Raw genomic sequence first — 18,437 nt, forward strand, 5'->3', positions numbered from 1 at the left:
GAAGAGACACCTTCAATCAGAGATGAAGAGTAAGAATCGCTTTGCGCCCCTATTGATAACCCATACGTCAACTAACTAGATACAGAGTGATCGTTGGCGGCCCATGGCAGGTTGACGGCCAGCTTACAACCCGGAGTGTCTTGCACGACAGACTGCAGATCCTTGAGGGAACGACAATGAGATTTATCGGCAGAGAAGCTTTAAAGTGGAATCGCCGCGTCGTTGGTGGCAATTGGGTGGGCTTGAGGCTTTGAAAGAGCCGCCTCTGGTTTACGCTATCGATATTGGAGATGTACGAGAGCTTACTGTGTAATCGACCAGTTACAGAGCACAGCCTCAGGGTGCCAGAAGAATTGACTGCTGGGAACATATGAGACGAAATTGGTGGGAAAATGTGAATGCAGCAGCTGATCAAACTTATTCAAACGGACAGCTATGCTATCGCCCAGCAAGACCTTGAATTTATCTCTGATGCGTAGTTCAACTGGTCCTAGTAATGGATCCATGACCCAAATTTGACAAAAAGGTCAAAGACCGCAGGATGCCTACGATAAGCTGGCACCTGGTGATGGAGTCTATTTACTGATAATACGAACATCTTCGTCGAGTTCACGATATTTAGATCAGACTTCTTAGGCTATTTATCTTTATATCCTAAAGCTTTGGGTTAGACCCACCGGTGCAGAATCTACAGACAGACACTCGGATCAAACTGGCAGGCAGGAACATCAATATGTCACAGAAGAAAGAAGAGTCTCAAATGTATCATAACGAATAAAATTTTACTTATTCATATTCATAGGATTCATAACTATATACCAAGGCCATGGCACTGCCAAGCCAATATTCCGCTTTTGTAACCATTTAAGCCTCCTGCTTGCGCTGGTGCTCAAGCTCAATGCCAGTGGCGTTGGCCTCATCAGCATATCGCTTCTTCTCATCACGGGCCTCGTCAAGCTCCTCGACGTGCTTGTTACCGTGAAGACCAATCTTGTACCAAGGAAGCTCAAAGAGCTCATCCATGTTCTCAAGGCTGCGACCGCTAGTCTCAGGAACGGAGAACCAGACCCAAATACCACCGACAAAGGTAACGGCGGCGAAGCACCAGAAGGTTCCCTTGGGAGAGATACCGCCCTTGGCAACGGGGAGCAACATGTTGGGAACGGCACGGGAGTTGCCGTATTGGTTGGCAAAGTGAAGAGTCATGGCCCAAGAGGTGGCGAGGGCACGAATGCGGAGAGGGAACAGCTCGGCAGTGAGGAGGTACTGCATGGAGTTCCAGCCGAGAGCCCAACCGAAACCAGAGACGTAGATCATGGCGATGGCACCGCGAGAAGCACCCTTGTCGGCGGCAGGGAGAACAAAGTCTTCATCGACACCGAGCTGAGGAATCTTGGTGAGGAAAGCAGCGACGTAGATCATAGCAATGGTCTGCAGAGTGATACCGATGAGAAGAGCGCGCTTTCGGCCGATGACATCAACGAGGAAGAGAGCGCAAAGAATAGCGGCGATGAGCTTGACGATACCAAAGACGGCAGTGACGAGAAGACCCTCCTGCTTACCGACAATACCCATAATCTTGAACAGATCGGGAGCATAGAGGGTGATGGATCCAGCACCGGACCACTGAGAGAGGAACTGAACCATGGAGGACATGTAGAGACGGTACAGGTTGCTGGGGACAAAGATCAACTCCTTGACCTTGCCGAGGAAACCAACACCCTTTGTAGCTTCGAGCTCGTGGTCGAGAGCAGCCTGGATCTCGGCGACCTGGCGGACAACGTAGTCGCTCTCGGGGGACTGCTGACGGAGACGACCGAGAACCTGGGCAGCTTCTTCGGGTTTGCCTTGCTTGACGAGATATCGGGGGGACTCGGACTGGAAGAACATGAGGATGAAGATGATGCCGGACATCATGATGTGAAGACTTGTAGGGACGAGCCACTGGTTGTGAGTGTGGTCGGACATGTTGAGATGAGCGCCGTAGTTTGTGAAGTAAGCGAGGACGATACCGATGTAGACAGCACCCTGTTTTTGTTAGACATGAATGGAGGTGAGATGAGTGGCAAAACATACTGTGAACATGCAAGAGCAGAGACCACGGATGGCAGCAGGGGCAATCTCAGCGATGTAGACAGGTCCGACGACGGGAGTCTGACCAACACCGAGACCACAGATGAAGCGACCAGCATAGATAGCACCAAGGTTTCCGTTGACACCACCAATCATGAAGATGACAATACCAAGAGCCCAAAGCGAGCAGAGGAATCGAGTAGCCCAAATACGACCGATACGATCACAAACCAAGAAAGCACTAAACAGTTAGTCTCATGTCTCTGTCGAGAAGATGTGAAGTAACTTACATCAAAGCACCACCAACGGAACCAATCTGAACCATGGCAGAGACGTTGGCCTTGATGTTGGCCTGCTCAACCTCAGTGTAAGACTCATAGTTGATCTTTTCCTGGAAATCCTTAGAGTTGAAAGATCCAGAGATAAGACCCTCATCGATACCTCTAGCGGCACCGAGAAGGGCAAAGGAAACAACGGCGAACCATAGTCTCCAGTTAAAGACACCAGCAGGCTCGCCCAAGTCCTTGAGCTTGAAGATGTTGACGGGTTTCTTGACGCCTCCAGCCATTGTAGAAGAAATGTATAAAGAGATGGGATGAGATGGGGGGGAATGGGAAACCTGAGGGGAAGACCAAGAGGGACAAGGTCTTTATAATAAAAATGATATACTACTCAAGACTGTCTTCCCCACGAAGTTCCCCCGCTTGGTTGTAGTTACACCGACCATTTACTCTAAACGTTAACCCATTTTTGGGTAATCCCCCAGATGAGTAGGCATGTCAAGGTGAAGATCTTGGTCTGTAAGGTCAAGGTGGATACTTGGTTCTCCCCCTTCCTCCAATAGCGGAGTCTCCATTTCCATCTCCTCCGCATTAAAAACGGTGACAGTTAGTAAAACTCCCACATTCCTTCGTTTCCCCCGTGGAGAAGTCCAAACCTTGACTAAAATTAAACCAGGATCTCAATTTTGTCGCCCGAAGATTTTCCCCTCCACACTTTTCTCTCTAGACCAGGTTATCCCTAGTTCTAGCGACGTCAGTGCCCTACACACACTTTTTCAGTGGGTGGCTTGCCAAGGTACGTCAATCGGAAATGCCCAGCCGCTACAGTCAGTTACCACGTTACGCCAAGTCCTGCCAATGTAAATCAAGCCGGCTGGGCATTGGAGAAGTCAATAATTCCCGTTGACAATTCCCCAAAAAGCCAAGGAACCAAAAACAACTTCATCTAAACATTCATTCTCAAGAACAGCGACAAAGGTGCACGTACAAAGAAGCATAAAACAACCATAAATTATAAGCGACGCTTAAACAATGGGGTCAACAAGTTCTAGATCTCATCTCCGCAAAATCATGCCATTATGAACAAGGCTCTCTCTTCTCTCTCCCCCACGCGATGTTGATCTCTTCACAAAGCAACAGTTAAGCTCGAACTTGGAGTTATTCATCCCGTAAAGGTGTGGATCAGTCCCGGTTTATTCTCTCACGGCCGAGGTCTTTCTCCACTGTCATCAATAAATGCGCTTCATCGAGGAACTCGTGTAGGATGTGAATGGATGGTGACATCTCGTACCCTTTTCGCTGGTGCCTACAGAGCGGATACAAACTTCCCACCCTGGTATGGAGCGTGATTCATTTGGAGATTGTCCTAATCAAGCGCCTTTCGGAATCATTTTCTACCACCGAGCACGTTCCACAGTTCTAGACTACCCCAGAACCCCTTCTCACAGTGAGCGGCCTAACGCTCCGACTAGACTAGACCGCGTGGAAAACGGGTCCGTTCTCACTTCGCTTCCATTAGAATGCAACTCTCATCGCTTCCTCTTCCCCAATATAGTTACGAGAAGGCGAGTAGAGCCAGAGGTACCCCATTAATGATGGGGAACAGACAGGGACAGAGCAAATATTTGGAGCTCATGAGGAAAGAATAATTTTTCATGATGCGGAGATGGCATGATCATGGCCAAGACTCGATGGGTAATGTATTTGTAAACAATGTCTATGTCCAGTATCGACCCCAGATGCGATACTCCTCCTCCGTCCCGCGAAACTGAAACGGAACTTCAACAATGTCCTGGAAACCTTCTTTGACATTTGGTGGCTTGAACCGGCTTGCGAAACCAGTAAATGCCATTTTGGGTAGCACAAGTCTTGATTCGGGGTTCAGCGACTCGTTCAGCGCCCGCACCGCGTTGTTGTGCTCGCACACTTGGAGAGGCGTCTTGAACCACACACAACGGATAGAAATGCCGAATTTCTTGGCAAGCTCTACCCAAACCGTCCTGGTCTCTGGATCGGCGTTTGTGTTGTCTGCAATAAATCCTTGTTAGCGCCGTGAGGGGGTGGAAATGGGGTAAGCGGCAGTTATGGAGTCGCAGGGATGAAGAAGTTGGGGAAACGCACCTATCGCGACAGACGTTCCCTCTTGGAGATACTCTTTCGCCGCTTGAACGCACTTGTCGCGAGTCTTGAGCTGGTCCTGGTTGATACGTGCATACCCCAAAGGCTTGAGGGATTTCCAGTAAAGCGTGCTTTTACCAGCCCCTGGTGGTCCACAGAATAAGATAATGTCCTTGTCATTAGTTTTGTCGATGGTTACAACGGAGTTCCCCGATGAGGTATCGTCGCTGAAAGGATGCTCGGCCAAGTTGAATTCGCGAGCATAACTCCGAGCTTTCTCGCCTAGAAAGAACTCCTCCGGCGTCAGGTACTTGATTCCCACGTTGTGAGCAAAGTTCCGATCCGAGCAGCTAAAATCTTTGGCCATGGCCGCGACCCCGTCCGGGCCCTTGCCTACGCCCGCCGTGCGTCCCCCTGCATCGCCGACGAACACGCTGTTCTCCAAATCGACTTCGGTCTCCGGGATGTCGTAGTCGTCGCAGAGCTCCTTCCACATACCAATCCTCGGCTTTCGATATATATCATGCTCGGTCGCCGCGTAGACACAGGTCGGAAGGTTGAGACTATTGAGGACGGCGCTACACTTTTGTTTGAACTCGGAAACTCGCTTCTGAGCGTTACCCTTAGGTCCCTTGTGCTTTGCATCAAAGTGTAATGTCAATCCTGCCTGGTTTGATAGGATCACGACCCGGTATCCATCTTGATACAGCTCCCGTAGCCTGGTGGGGACAGAGTTGTGCCACCATTTCCAATCCGTACCGCTGCTGGCGTGTTTCTTGCCTGAGGAGGTAGAGATAAGGGTTGAGTCGAGATCAAAAGCGGCGATTTTTCTTCTCTTTACTTTTTTGTCTTCTTTCTTTTCGGGTTCGAATCGGCCGACGAGGAGCGTTGCGGGGATATCATCATTATCGTTGGGGCTTCGTTCAGACCAAATCGTAGGGTCTTTAGGCTTCTGTGATGTCGGCGTAAAGAAGTTTGCTATAGCAGTCTCTATGTAGTCACGTTAGCGGAGAGTTCGATGATCGTGATGCTGTAACTCTAGAGCGTTGGTGTTGAGCTTTGGAGCGCGCACTCACTGGTTGTCCCGCTCTGCACTTTGCGTTTGATGGCCGGAGGAGACACAGGCGCATCAGAGGCCTTGCGCTTGGGCTGATCGTTTGAAGACATCTTCTTGCTATAGGTATCGACAAAGGCTGCATCGGGTTGCGTCGCGGTTATCGGGTGCGATAAGCGTCTCCAGTGTTGTCACAGTAAAGTGCATGCAGGGTCGAACCTGACTAAGGAGCCAGGCTGGCGCGACCGAGCCATCTGGGCATCCACCTAACCTAAACCATTCTTTGTTCAGACAGAACATTGGCAAAAAGATGGTATTTAGCGATAGTCAAAGATTCATCAAGATAAAATGTGATTAGGCTTATTTTTCTTTACAATACTATGAAGTTTTTTGTCGGTTGCCGTCATAGATCTTTGTCTCACGAACCATAAATCAATGTCAATATTAACATTTCTTGCTCATGGCGTCCAGACACGAACCCAATCACGCTATCACGTGATGCGATGTACAGCCAGCCACGGAACAATCCAAAATCCGAGAGTTTTAGACTCGTCGACCAATCATACAGCTTCTCCATTTCCCAGCTCTTGAAGGAAGAAGCTTTGGTGGGGTAGCTCTCACCACTCACCTTCAGTTATCGTCGCATTCAATACAAGTTGTTGCTCATCAAGCGCATTCCCTGCAGATCTTTAAAAACAGCAATTGAACATACAATAATTCTACACAGTCGTCAGATAGGCCAGCGACGCCTCTGAGCCCACCAAAATGCACGAAATCTTTCTTACAGCCCTTATCGAGGACAAAGACTTCGCCGGAGCATGTTCCGTCCTGGGCGGCCTCACTAACATGGACCCCTGGGAGTCCATCCAACGAGTTCTATACTTCCAAGGACCACCGCGACCAATGGGCATCTTCAACCAGAGCTCGATTAAGAAACCTATAAGCCCTCCCAACACGGGCTTTCTGTGGAAAGAGCTTCATCAGAACTTGACGCGGCAGTCCTTTATCCTCCAGACACGCTACGATGTGCTCAAGGATCGCGACATGGGACCTAATGCGCCGGCGATGGACCTTGATGCGACACAGGGAATCTTGAAGTGGACTGACTTTCCGGATCCGCCGCGGGGTCAGCCTTTGCTTACACAGCGGAACAAGGTTGAGCTTTGGGAGCAGAAGATGTTGCCTTCACTTATGCGCGACAACAACCACACGTAAGTACAACCGTCTTGGTTATGTTATGGTCGCTAACAAAGTGCAGGTTCAAGACTGAAACTATTGAGGAAATGTACCGCTTCTACAGAGATGAGATCGAGTTCTGTCTAGTACGATACTATTTCCTCCATCCGATAGACAACTACGTTCCCATGGAGACAAAGCAGCAGCAATCTACCCCACTGGGTAGTCTACCATCACTCGACTCACTCACTCCGGTGGACCAGCAGAAGCGATGGTTCCTTCACGTCAAGGCGCACGTTGTGCAGGACAACAAACCTGAGGAGCTACGCAAAGTCCAGGAGCAGTTGTTGGCGATCAGGAAAGAATTGGAGGGTGTTTTTGACTTCCGAGGGATTGATCGCAAGGTTCACGATACGAGAGTGATGCAGCAAGCGCAGGGAGTGCAACAGTTGCCGCAGCGAGTGATGATTGGGAAGTGAGGACTGTGCATTTCGGAGGCTTAGAACAAGCTCCATGTGCATATGTATGAAGGGAACAGGATGGCTGTTCATCCGATCATGATCAATAATTCGGATAATAGATGATACCCAATAGACAATCTTGATGTCCATTACTATCACTCTCCGGCGGTCAATTCGCCATTCGGTGTCCGCGCTCATTCTGTTCGCGACCTCAGTCCTGTTCAAACCGTATTCGCCCCCCCTAGTTGCCCTTCTTCCAAGCCTGATCCGCATCTACAAACTGTTAGCCCAATCCCCAACTGCCAACACACGCATACTCACCCCCATGAATAACAGGCTCCGGAATATCCTTCCTCGCCTCTTTCTTAATCCTCCAATCCGTCCCAAACCTCCTATCCCTCTCTCCAACATGTTTCTCAAAGTCAAACTGCCCATCCGCCGTGAAACTCGTCATCAGCTTCGGCGGTCCCAGCGGCAACGTATCTCCTCGATCCGTCTGCCACAGATGATACACTTTTCCGTACAAGTGCACCACCTGGTCCATCTCGTAGTTCTCAGCTATCTGCCACGCGCTTTCGGGGACAGCGCGGTTTGGCATGATGAGCATCCCCGATTTGACCTCGTATACGTGCGAGTGCCAGAGCTGACGCTCTTCTTTGTCGAGTGTTTCGTAGAGTTTCGGCGTGATCATGTATTCTACTCCTATGAGGCGTGCGTTGGGCTCATCGGAGTCGTAGAGGAGACATTGGCGGACGTCCTCGTCTTACGAGTGTCAGTAAGTCAATGATGGTGGTTGAGGCTAGAGACGTACTTAGATGGGCGCAGTAGTGATTTGTTTCTACAAAGCGTGAGGGATCATCGGCGTAAGCGTGAAAAGCGTTGAGATGAGCACAAATATGCTTCGTCGGTCGAAACTCCTGTTCATCATAAGTCAGTCCAGCACTTGTTCAATTGAGCTTCAACGTACTTGTGTCACAGCAGCACCAGCAGTAAGAACTTGGTTCTTCGCTGAAAGAGGCTGTCCCATACTATCGTTAGTGACGGGAATATCTTGTGAAGCCATGGCGTTTGATAGTTTGAATGTCGTTAAGTTAAGATTCAAGATCGTCGTTGTTTAAATTGGGTGACGTGCTTTGGTATGTCTCTTAAATACAGATATTGCTGGAGAAGATTACGTCATGGATAGATAATTCGTGCTGCACTTTCTACCTGCCAAGAGTTGCTATTTCGAGATTCTTACGTCGGGCGACAAGTTGAAATGCTTCAAGTTACAGCAAGTTGCTTCTGGTGAAGCGTCAGAATGACGCGGAGATGACCTCCGTGTTGTTTCGGAGCCGTGGGATCCACTTTGCCGATTGACGAGCGGGCCCGGGCGGTTCGGTGAGCGGAGGTTACCCTATAGACAATTGTCGGGAGACTACCAACGGTCATTCTACTGTCGCAAAGTCACACAGTGGTAAATTGTAACCATGAATAATGGTTTAATGACAGTACTGCTCATAGATATGAGAGATGATGCAAAATACCCCACGATTGACACCTGCACTTGAGTGTGTGTTCATTAACGAACGTTAATCAGATCAAAGGCAACAAACACATTTGGGGAATGATAGACGAAACTAAGAGGTCGTTTTTTGCTATTTAGATTAGAGTTTTTAGGCTGTTTACCTCTATACCTAAGGATTAGAGGTTTCCTGTTGGCCATGGGATCACAAGATTATGTTCACGAGAGTGGATTTAAAGAAAGTAAAAATATTTAACGAAAGATTGTAGTTCAAATTCATTGCTAGATCGCTATGCCAAAATGCAAATATCCAATTTTAATGCACAAAAAAAATGCCCAAAAACGCCTATCCAACGCCAATTGTGTTCTCTACAATGCCAGCATTGTAGTTCGTTCACCCTCCCCCACCGCCAACGCCCGCCACTCACTCATCCGCCCAACTACTTGTTGGGGAAATCCTCGTCATGACGGCCAAACTTCTGGCGGCGCTCCTCCAACTCCTTCTCCTCCTTCTCTTTAGCCAGGTCCTTAGCAGACCACTCGGTATGCATTTCCCAGATAAAGTCATTCATCGCATTCTCACGATCCCGCTCATCTTCGATGGACTTGATCTCCCGAAGACGCTGTGCGCGCCTTTCCTCAGGGCTCTTCTCTATAGACTGAGGGTCAGCAGGGGAAGAATCGGGGGTGTTGACAAAGGCAGTAGGGGCAGTGGGAGTGAAAGGAGCTGCTTCAGGATTGAAGCTGCTGCTGCCGCTGGGGGTCTCCTCTTGGTCAAATCCAGACATACCACGCAAGTGCAAACCCTTCTTGGGGGAGTGGTGGTGGTGTCGAGTTTGGGGTCGTTTCCGCGAAGGTGGATAGGATTGCGGCCACCCTGAAGTTTCTCAATTCTGTTCGACATTTTGTCAGATGTTGATGTGAGATTTGTTTGTGTGTGGTTTTGTTGGTGTTGATGTGTGTTTGCTCGTGAGAATTGCTAGAATAGCTTGATGAGAAAAAGAGAAGTTCTGAAATGGTGGTAGGATATGGACTATTTAAACTGAAGAAACGAACATGACGATACTCACAGGCATGGTGTTCATAGTTCTTGTCCATCTGTGCTGATGGGATGTGTAGGTTAAACATATCGATGGGAAGATGTTCGGTCTTTGTTTGGTATACTCGGCGAGGTCAAGGCGACAGCTTAGTTAATGAACAAACACACGATCATAGTTCACTCTTTGTTGCCTGGTCGGATTTGAAATTGTTACTTGTGAAAATAATAGCTATTGTTAGAAGACCGAGGAACAAAGAGGAAAGCACAGCATATTGTCATGTTTTATCCGTATGTGAAGTGAGAGTGGTGCTTGGCAAGCGCCATGAGTATGAACATCCACGTCAAGTTGATCCGGATCAGAAAATTGTCTGCTCGGAAGAAAAGGGACGAAATAATTAGGTCAGTTTATACTACTTAGATCAGACTTCTTAGGCTATTTATTTTTGTATCCTAAAGTTCAGAGGCCAATACTTGCTAGCCCAGCCCAGGAGCAATTGACCCAGGAACAACTGACCATGTTTCGGGCGTAAAGACCAATGAACCTCTCACACGCAGTGTTTCCGGATAGAAGTAAAGATCCAAATGTATGTTTGTCTTGCCGACATTCGAGACCCGGGCGATTAGGTAAATGGGGGGCGTGGTCGCGGTCGCGGTCGCTGTAGATACCGTAGACGATGCCAACGTGTTCGAGTAGTCTCCCATCTTTACAAAAAAAAAAAAAAAAAAACTGTGAGCAGGTGTCGCACATGGTTCAAGGTTTACTTACCTTTTGGTACTGTCGCTTGCTCATGTAGAACGGAGTGCGACTGTCTCCAGTTGTGGACTTGACCTCGATCAAGTACAAAGGCTTCACGCCTAACCACTCAGGGCCGAGTTGTCGTTTTTCCACCAAATGCCTTGTCAACTCTCGCCCGCGATCAAAGTACACGATATCGGCCGTCTCTTGACCGTTCCATGGTAGCATGTCGGAATAACTGGGATGGATGGTGACGAACTTTCTCATCCGGCTCTGCCAATTGTCTCTGCCGAAATGTGAGAGAGCTGGACTAAAGCCCTGAAGAAGTTCAAAGACCTGTCAGCATGTTAGCTGCGTTCACGGAATACTAATACTAACCTACGTATAGTTCGCCAAGAGCGCCGATACGCATGTCCCGTTCTTGAGGCCCGTATGAGCGGAAACGTTGTGACATTTGGATCTCGTCATCAACTTCGGGTAGCGCGTTGAACAGTCCACGCTCGCCGAAGGACTCACGACGAGGGATTGCCGCTTTACGAGCTGAAGTAATGTCATTATCTATCATTCCCATGTAAACTTCTTCATCTTCAATCATAGAGGATAGTGTGACTCCATCTGGGCCATTGAAGTGGAACGCAGAGCTTGATTGCATTGCGGGCGAAGACCCGAACACAAACGCAGGGTGACTGGCTGTGCCGGGTGTTCTTTGTTCATCACCAAACCTATCGGTGTGTCGGTCATTGGCGCTTGATGTTCGCGTGCGATGCACTGGTCTTCGTTTGTTCCGACCAGCATAGCCAGTAGTTGATGAAGCTGGCGTAACAATCAGTTGTCCAGTCGCAGACGAACTTGAGGTAGCTGGACTCTTTTGTCGTATGGGGAGATCGGAAAGCCTTGGCGGGGATATAGTGCCGGCAGATCGATGAGTGGCAGAGTATTCTTGGCCAGCAACTTCATCTTCAATGGCTTCTGATTCCACCAGCGACGCCAGCGTAGTGTCGTCCACCCCTTCACTTGAGACATCGTCGTGGCTCGTCTCCAATTCCTGACACGTATTGGACTCATCAGTATCTCTATGTCCCCCATTCTCTTCGTCTTGCTTGAAGCTGCCAGTTGGGATGGGTGCATCGATAATTCCCTCCGCTTCCAGAATCTGAGTCATGATGACAAGGGGAGCATTCAAGACCGCTGCGACGATCTGCAATGCTTGTGAATCAGCGCGATTGACGTGAAGTGTGGATGGATCGGTCATGATCCATTCAAGTAAACGTCGAGGAAGTGCCGCAAAGTAACAAAACCCTTGAGCCTCGGGGTCCCGCGGGACATAAATCTTGAGAGCGTCACTGTCTTCGCGTATGTGTAGTTCGCTTTGTTCTTGGGCATGAACTATCGCCTGTCCGTCTTGGGATAAATGAAGCTCGGATGAGATGCCGTCTGTCTCATAAACTTTCGCAGTAGCGAAAATCCAATGAAGCTTCGAGTTGTCGTCTTGTGCCCGAGGACTATTATAGTGAACGGCAACCCTACAAAAACATAAGGATTAGCTCGGTTTATGAAAGGAATGACTGTAAACAGAGTGAAGTACCTGTAAAGACCGTTGGCCTTCTGGTTTATCTCCCTATTAGGAGACTGGAGTTTGCTCATGTGCTCACCCGCCACGGTCGAGATTTCCCGAACTGAGGTGGATAGATATCTGGACCCCATGTTGAGCCACGAGAGAAATGGCTGTAGCCGACGAACTTCATCGAGAGTAAAGTCTAGAGTCTTGGCACGCGTCCCAAAGATGTCCCCTAGAGCCTTTCGGTCAACGATGGCGAAATCCGTACGACCTGACTGTAGCTTTACTGAACCATTGGGGTACTTGACAGGGAATACTGCCCCTTTGAAGACTGGTCTTTCGTCTGGTAGGCGATCTGCCGTCCCTAACAAAGAATTGAGTGCCCAAATTGTGTCCTTGACTGCGGCGATTGGGGGACATGGAATTCTGTTACCCATCTCCTTGAGTTCGTCATATGCCATGCTGAGTGTGAGCTCTTGTACGCCAAGGAAATTGACGAAAAAATCCTCCAGGTCAGGATAAAGATCGTTGAGCGCTACTCTGCCTCGGATCTGGGTGGCGCTGGACCATAGACACTCGCTGACGGTATACCAGCGACTTGTATTGCCAACATTGAAGTAGATCAACTTTTCTTCAGCGAATGCTTTCCTAAATACTCGTTAGTTGGGCGCGGTAGATATAAATGCGGAGGATCAGTACCTGATGTTTGTAGCATCAACGTCGATCAAACTCGGTCTCTCTGATTTGAGAGATTTGTATATGCCGTCCACCCAGTCAGAGTCTTCAATTGCCATAGTCCTTAACCTCCGGAGTTCATTGAGATAATTCTCCCATGAACAATCCTTGACACCCAGGGTTGTCTTGAAGAACTGTTTCAGAATGTCGAGTTCTTCTTCGGATCGATGAAAGATTGTTCGGTACAGATGGGCAAGAGGGTATGCTGTCTGCATCTCTTTTCGCGCGTCCCAAAGACACTTGTCAGGTGTTACCCATGTAGCGGGTTTCGATTCGTAGGTGGGAATATATATAAGACTCCCTTGGTTGAACAGGTTCCTACATCCATTAGCCTATGGTAGCTTCCAACGATGATGTACAAAATTACCTTGCTTGGGTCTGCGCGTTAAGGGAAATGTCGGCCTCTCGACACCGAGTATAAATGACCTCGTAGAGATCCAAGATCCGGGATTGTCGACGGACTCCAGCTGCAGCATTGCCGTAGCGAATTGACCAGAGAATCCACAGGTAAAACCTAAGGCTGTCAGTGTGGCCAACGCAAAGATGGTCCAACAAGAAACCCCATTTGGCTCTGTAGGTATCTGATGCTACGGGTTCGTCTAGGTCTAGGAACATGAAGTCCTCGCCTTCAGCATAGCGAGAATGTTTGCCTTCAAGCTCTGGTAGAGGCAAAAATGTTACCGATAAAAACTGCAACTTAGAGACTTTGCCCTGGCTTTTACAAGGAACCTTCATCTTGTGCAGCTCGGTGATCAATTGACCAGAGGTTGCGACATTGATGTTCTCAATATACCACGCCCGTTGCAGGGCGCCCAGAAGGTGGTGAGGTCGATGCTGTTCGATATAGCGGAACAAAGGAGAAACTTTCAATTTCTTTTGCTTGTCCATTATTCCCAGTCGGACATTGCGACGCAGGCGGAGTCGCAGTTCGAGCCAATCCTCCCAGCTCCAGAGAAGACCCTCTGGTGTTGCAGGTGGAGAAACGAGGTAGTCGTCATGTAGAAACGGTACGTCAAAGCCAGGCGCATCGCCGCATGGTGAAAGTAATAGACGTGGCCCGTACTTGTCATCACTTGGCAGGTAGACATTCTGTTTGACTGGCTGACACGCGCGCCGTCCATGGTCATAAACGTGGAAGCCTTTCAGGAGCGTTGGGACTTCCTCGTCTTTAAGAAGAGCTTCGGAGAGGTACATGAATTTGAGGTATGAAGAGGACACGCGGAGAGCACCATCATCCACAACGAAAACGGATGACATAGTACTCATGATCAACTCTCGAATATATCGGAACTGCGCCTCAGCGACACCAAATTTGTCAAGCAAAGCGCGCCGATCTGGATTAGATGCTGCTTTTGCATCCACAAGAGTTAGACCTAGGCCACCAGGCACTTCCAGCTTCGATGAATGAGAGTAATAAAGTGGCCGGCGACTCGCAGAGATCCATCCGCCATTATGAAGTGGAATGAACCTCAAATGCTCGAGCCGTGCTCGAATCGGACCGGGAAGTGACTTAGATCTCTCAAGGGAACGGTATAGCAGCAGAAGCGCTCGTGCCGCGAGTGAATTCCCATCATCGCTTACCATCGACTGTTTCATACTGGATGCTTCAGGGTCTCTCTCAAGATCGTGCTCGATGCGAAGAATGATTTCCTCTGCAGAGGCTCCTTGCAAGCCATACGGTTCCAATAGTGCAAGGTCATCTTTGGCATACTCCTTTGCCAGATAAATCTCTTTATCGATATCCTTGAACAAGGGATCGCCTTTTTCATCGCGCAGCCACGGATATAGATTGCGTAGCCGGAACATAGAACCCAGACGCCCAGATCCAAGTGTACGGAGAACTTTGACTTGATGTATTCTTTCTTTGATCCTGTCTAGCAGACTCGACCAGAAACTGTCCCAAGGGTAACTGTCTCGTTGAGGCAGCCAGCGCATCCATTGGTATTGGAGTGTCGGATGACGACAGAACTCTTCGATGGCTTTGACGAGACAGTCTGCGATGCCTTGCAGGAGGGCGCGGTTTCGGAGTGAGCTGACTACTATGCCCTGACGACTGGCTTCCGTGACGAAGTCTGTGTGTATGAGGAACTATTCATCAATTAGTATTCGTTCATTGATCATAGTGAGGTTGTTGTTGTTATGTTCAACGCCGGTGACATTCTGAAAAGCATAGTTGGCATCTAGCTGGGTGATCATGGCTAAGGTGAGGGATGTGCTAATTACCTTGAAACCCATCGGCCGCATTGGAAGAAACGCAAAGACATCCTGATTCTCAATAATTGGAGCCCCCGTATCTGTCAAGGGAAACGCCAGCACGACTTCAGCAGAAGAGTCAGCGCGGTCGCGTTCGTCCGAGTATGTTCTATTCTCGCTTCGAGGGATGTTCTCAGCGACATGCTTGGTGACATGGTACTGTCTCTCCTCTACACCATCAGATGTCTCCTTTCGAATGGTCGCCGGATTGCTTCCGTGAAGAGAATAAACGGTTGTTGCAGTTTGAACATTCTCTTTGTCGTAGAAAGAAACTTGTACCTTGCGTAGCTTCCGTAGAAAGAGTAATATTGTGTGCTGTAAGTCTTGGAACTGGAGGTGGATAGTGTCGCGTCGCCGCTCATCTTCTTCCGGATCCTCACTTGTATGAAGTAGTAAAGTGATGCGAGTGGATGAGTCGCCTATCGGCTCTTTCGTTTCCTCCCAAACAGGCGTAACCATTCCAAGACCTGAGTCTCCTTTGCGATGTGTGAAAGAGAAAGAAAAGTCGTTTGACTGGATATGGACCTTCCAGGCTGCCATGAAGACAGACTTGAACCCGATGCCTTTCTCTCCAATGTAGCCAGCCGCGCCGACCTTTGAACTTTTGCCGATTGCGCAAATTGCTTTCAAGTTTTCATGAGTAAAGCCATTCTCATTGCATTCGATTGTCACTCTGTCAGGGTGTACCTTGAAAGAGACATACGGGTCCTGACCATGCGACACAGCGGTGCTGTAATCATTGTCATCGGCATTCTGCAGCAACTCAAAGACAAACCTGGCATTGCTTGTGTAAAGATTCTTGGCCAGCCTAATTGAGAGTTAGAATGTCTTTCGGCCAATTAAGACGTCTGTGATTGGAAACTTATACGTACGTCAGGACAGCAGAACCGATCATCTCATCTTTTCGGAGTAGTGCTTCTTCCACTTCACGGCGAAGCTCAGGGTTAATCTCCCCGATCCGAGCGAGTTGCTCTTCACCGAGATAACCGCGTTCTTTAGCTATCTCTTTCACAAGATCTTGAGCTATGGGCTTGCCCGACTCAGCAACTTGAGCGTCATCGGTCGACATTGTCTCAGGGGTTTGGTGGACCCTCTGGCCCTGGTCAGACCCTGAAGCTGTCACGGCGCCTGCCGAGTAGTAGAAAAGTTAGCGTCCCATTCTTAGGGTACAACAATAAACAGCCTGAGAATATGGTCTAAGTCCCATGAAATGACCTACTGATCTCGTCTCTTATGCTTCTAGCGGTGAATCTTTCTGATTCCTTGAAGGCAGGCCCTGAAACTGCCACGGCGCTGCTGAGTTGGCAGAACCTGCAGTGGGGACAAACAAAGACACGATTGGAGATCTTCCGAGGGTAGCGCTCTAACTTGTGAGTTTGCTGTTGAAGACTGGGTGAAATTTGTCCACTCTATTATAATGAGATGTGTACAAGTTCGGGACGTAGAAGAAAAAAGGATCCTAATTGCGATGCAGGGACTTTCAGCTTGGGATGGACATGCGATTGATTGGCTAGAACCATCGCCAGGTGTCAAGTCTCTAACCCTGGTCAATTGGTATTTGTTAGCGCCTGGTCGTTCCTCAGGGTATCTATCATAAACATCGGCCGCTGGAACCCTAAGAGATAAAATTAGCAGGTCACTTTAGATCATGATCTTTAGGCCGTTTAGTTCTGTATCCTAAGACTCACCTAAGAAGAGTGGAAGCTAAAGGTTTTGCTATTCATTAGCCTGGTCAACCCGTATTTGTCAACGCTTTGCCGTTTCTAGGAATGAGTAATGAATGGGAAATACAGACCTTGTTCGCAGATCAATAAACAGCATGACCTGGTGTTTCTAGCGAAAACTTATAGAGGATGCTGTGTGATACGGGAGGATCCTAATGACTGCAGAATTTGTCTTGGTGTTTGGTGTTGTGGATTCGTTAAAGCCTGTCTATTCCCGTCAGCACTAGACAAACATACTTCTGCCTCGCTTTGCTATCGAGAAGCAGAAACATTCGTGGTCACTCGGCAAGCTGTCTGGAGGCAAACTGTAGAAATATGTCATGGTAATTAGTACTGAGTTGAGATGAAATTGTATTCTGATTGCAGGCTGCTTTGAAGAAGCCGGCCTATGGATCAAAACTATCATCAGATGCAACTCCCATTTGTCCTCGCCATATTGATCTCCGCTACCTTCATTCCGCCACTTCCATGTGCGTCCAGATTAAAAGGCCTTGCCCATGAGGAATCCAGACTTAAGAGAGGCGAACTTCTCAGTCGTGTCACGCAGCTTGTCAGCTGCCTCAGCGCTGTACTGGAAGTTGACAGCACGGCGAGTGATGGGGGTGGTGTCGTCCTCAAGTCCCTTCTCATTACCTGTAAAAAGAATGTTAGCATGGAATCTCAAGTGATGTGTCAATAGAAGCACTTACCATTGCCGGCGTCAGAACCAGCCTTGATGGAAGTCTCGCCACCATTGTCGTTGGCGACAACAGCGGACTCATCATCATCCTTCTCGAAAGGAGTCTCAGTGATGGTAGACTTAGTCATGGCATGTTCAGCGTTGTAAGGCTCAGTGACGATGGGAGCACCCGTCCAAGGGTCTGCAGCGGAAGCAGAATCCTCTCCATAGTGCTTAGCGGCATGAGTGCGAGCAGACTCAGAGCCCTCTGAGTGGAGGCCTACCTCGTCGACAGAGGCCTCAGCAGGAGCTGAAGAAACAGCAAGCTTGGTGTTGATCCGAGCCACAATATGCTTCTTGGCGGGTTCTTCGACAGTGGCCTTGCCCTTGGTGGCAGAGCCCTCACCATGGGAAGGGCAGGTGGAATCTTCATGCCCAGCGGCCTGGAGAACCTTGAGCTTCTGCTCTAGGTACTCTCCGTGGAGATGAGAACCCTTGATGAGGAAAGGCTCGAGAATCTCCTGGTTCTTCAGGCGGTCGCCCATGCGGGTAGCACAAGGGATGCACGGAAGGTTCATGATGTCCGAAACGCTGAAGCCAGCGGGAGACTCGGTCTCGATCTTACCGCAGGTGCCAAAGCTGTAGATGCATTTGCAACTGGCCTCGTCGCAGACGATGCGCTCACCAGTGACTAGGTGGAACCGTCCACAGTAGACGGGCTCTCGATCAGTGCTGGCCGAAGAGCACATAGCGAGGGTGATAAGCTCAACACACATTTTCTCGGACGGTGCAGGGGTGGGCAGCGAGTGAGTGTGTTTGACGAGCGCAGAGGAGCTGTGGAACCTGGTAATCAGTACCAGGGGAATGGAGGGGAAAGGGAAAAGAAGTGGAGAAGAGAAGAGAGAGTCTTCTTTCCTTGATTCGAAAGCCTCAAGGTGACTTCCCAAACTGCTCGAGATATTGTTGTGGTGAGGAAGGAAGGAGGGGGAGATAAAAAGTGCGGGAGGAAGGCTAGCCCTAAGGATTAGGCAACCAGAACGCGGCAACCGGGGAAGGCACTGTACAGT

At 49.1% G+C, this 18,437-nt stretch overlaps 6 protein-coding genes across 6 annotated transcripts; 1 reads left to right on the forward strand and 5 right to left on the reverse strand.

Annotated features, from left to right (window-relative positions):
• Nucleotides 1–784: 784 nt before the first annotated feature.
• Nucleotides 785–3,003, reverse strand: EDB82DRAFT_482527 (general substrate transporter). Its single transcript, XM_025732226.2, has 3 exons — nt 2,364–3,003; nt 2,077–2,314; nt 785–2,028 (listed from the first exon to the last, which is right to left on the reverse strand). The coding sequence occupies exons 1-3, from the start codon at nt 2,639–2,641 to the stop codon at nt 865–867; spliced, it is 1,680 nt and encodes a 559-aa protein (XP_025591173.1). The 5' UTR covers nt 2,642–3,003; the 3' UTR covers nt 785–864.
• Nucleotides 3,004–4,071: 1,068 nt separating this feature from the next.
• On the reverse strand, nt 4,072–5,733 carry EDB82DRAFT_455118 (polynucleotide kinase 3 phosphatase-domain-containing protein; the record flags this gene model as incomplete). Its single annotated transcript, XM_065607845.1, has 3 exons — nt 5,549–5,733; nt 4,476–5,462; nt 4,072–4,394 (listed from the first exon to the last, which is right to left on the reverse strand). The coding sequence occupies exons 1-3, from the start codon at nt 5,637–5,639 to the stop codon at nt 4,072–4,074; spliced, it is 1,401 nt and encodes a 466-aa protein (XP_065465280.1). The 5' UTR covers nt 5,640–5,733.
• A 464-nt stretch (nt 5,734–6,197) lies between these two features.
• EDB82DRAFT_5437 (mediator complex, subunit Med18) lies at nt 6,198–7,314 on the forward strand. Its single transcript, XM_025732224.2, has 2 exons — nt 6,198–6,737; nt 6,785–7,314. The coding sequence occupies exons 1-2, from the start codon at nt 6,292–6,294 to the stop codon at nt 7,179–7,181; spliced, it is 843 nt and encodes a 280-aa protein (XP_025591171.1). The 5' UTR covers nt 6,198–6,291; the 3' UTR covers nt 7,182–7,314.
• Nucleotides 7,073–8,393, reverse strand: EDB82DRAFT_5432 (uncharacterized protein). The gene is made up of 4 exons (XM_025732223.2): nt 8,131–8,393; nt 7,975–8,080; nt 7,485–7,925; nt 7,073–7,436 (listed from the first exon to the last, which is right to left on the reverse strand). The coding sequence occupies exons 1-4, from the start codon at nt 8,224–8,226 to the stop codon at nt 7,405–7,407; spliced, it is 675 nt and encodes a 224-aa protein (XP_025591170.1). The 5' UTR covers nt 8,227–8,393; the 3' UTR covers nt 7,073–7,404.
• A 714-nt stretch (nt 8,394–9,107) lies between these two features.
• EDB82DRAFT_564245 (uncharacterized protein) lies at nt 9,108–16,057 on the reverse strand (the record flags this gene model as incomplete). Its single annotated transcript, XM_065609790.1, has 12 exons — nt 9,108–9,431; nt 9,473–9,560; nt 10,206–10,408; nt 10,473–10,778; nt 10,825–11,965; nt 12,028–12,648; nt 12,700–13,053; nt 13,103–13,340; nt 13,386–14,009; nt 14,118–14,823; nt 14,959–15,796; nt 15,861–16,057. The coding sequence occupies 12 exons, from the start codon at nt 16,055–16,057 to the stop codon at nt 9,108–9,110; spliced, it is 5,640 nt and encodes a 1,879-aa protein (XP_065465281.1).
• A 1,006-nt stretch (nt 16,058–17,063) lies between these two features.
• EDB82DRAFT_570243 (uncharacterized protein) lies at nt 17,064–18,146 on the reverse strand (the record flags this gene model as incomplete). The annotated part of the gene is made up of 2 exons (XM_025732219.2): nt 17,064–17,345; nt 17,402–18,146. 2 exons carry the CDS (start codon nt 18,144–18,146, stop codon nt 17,194–17,196), a joined length of 897 nt encoding a protein of 298 aa, XP_025591167.1. The 3' UTR covers nt 17,064–17,193.
• Between the last annotated feature and the right edge of the window lie 291 nt (nt 18,147–18,437).

This window comes from Fusarium venenatum (assembly GCF_020744135.1).
Source record: "Fusarium venenatum strain MPI-CAGE-CH-0201 chromosome Unknown EDB82scaffold_1, whole genome shotgun sequence".
Lineage (NCBI taxonomy): Eukaryota > Fungi > Ascomycota > Sordariomycetes > Hypocreales > Nectriaceae > Fusarium > Fusarium venenatum.

Coding starts and splice junctions, on each gene's coding strand:
- EDB82DRAFT_5437 (XM_025732224.2), top strand. CDS start 6,292: ATGCACGAAATCTTTCTTACAGCCCTTATCGAGGACAAAGACTTCGCC. Junction 6,738..6,784: donor ATGCGCGACAACAACCACAC/GTAAGTACAACC, acceptor AACAAAGTGCAG/GTTCAAGACTGAAACTATTG.
- EDB82DRAFT_482527 (XM_025732226.2), bottom strand. CDS start 2,641: ATGGCTGGAGGCGTCAAGAAACCCGTCAACATCTTCAAGCTCAAGGAC. Junction 2,315..2,363: donor TCCGTTGGTGGTGCTTTGAT/GTAAGTTACTTC, acceptor CTAACTGTTTAG/TGCTTTCTTGGTTTGTGATC. Junction 2,029..2,076: donor TCTGCTCTTGCATGTTCACA/GTATGTTTTGCC, acceptor TAACAAAAACAG/GGTGCTGTCTACATCGGTAT.
- EDB82DRAFT_5432 (XM_025732223.2), bottom strand. CDS start 8,226: ATGGCTTCACAAGATATTCCCGTCACTAACGATAGTATGGGACAGCCT. Junction 8,081..8,130: donor CTGGTGCTGCTGTGACACAA/GTACGTTGAAGC, acceptor TATGATGAACAG/GAGTTTCGACCGACGAAGCA. Junction 7,437..7,484: donor GGAGCCTGTTATTCATGGGG/GTGAGTATGCGT, acceptor AACAGTTTGTAG/ATGCGGATCAGGCTTGGAAG.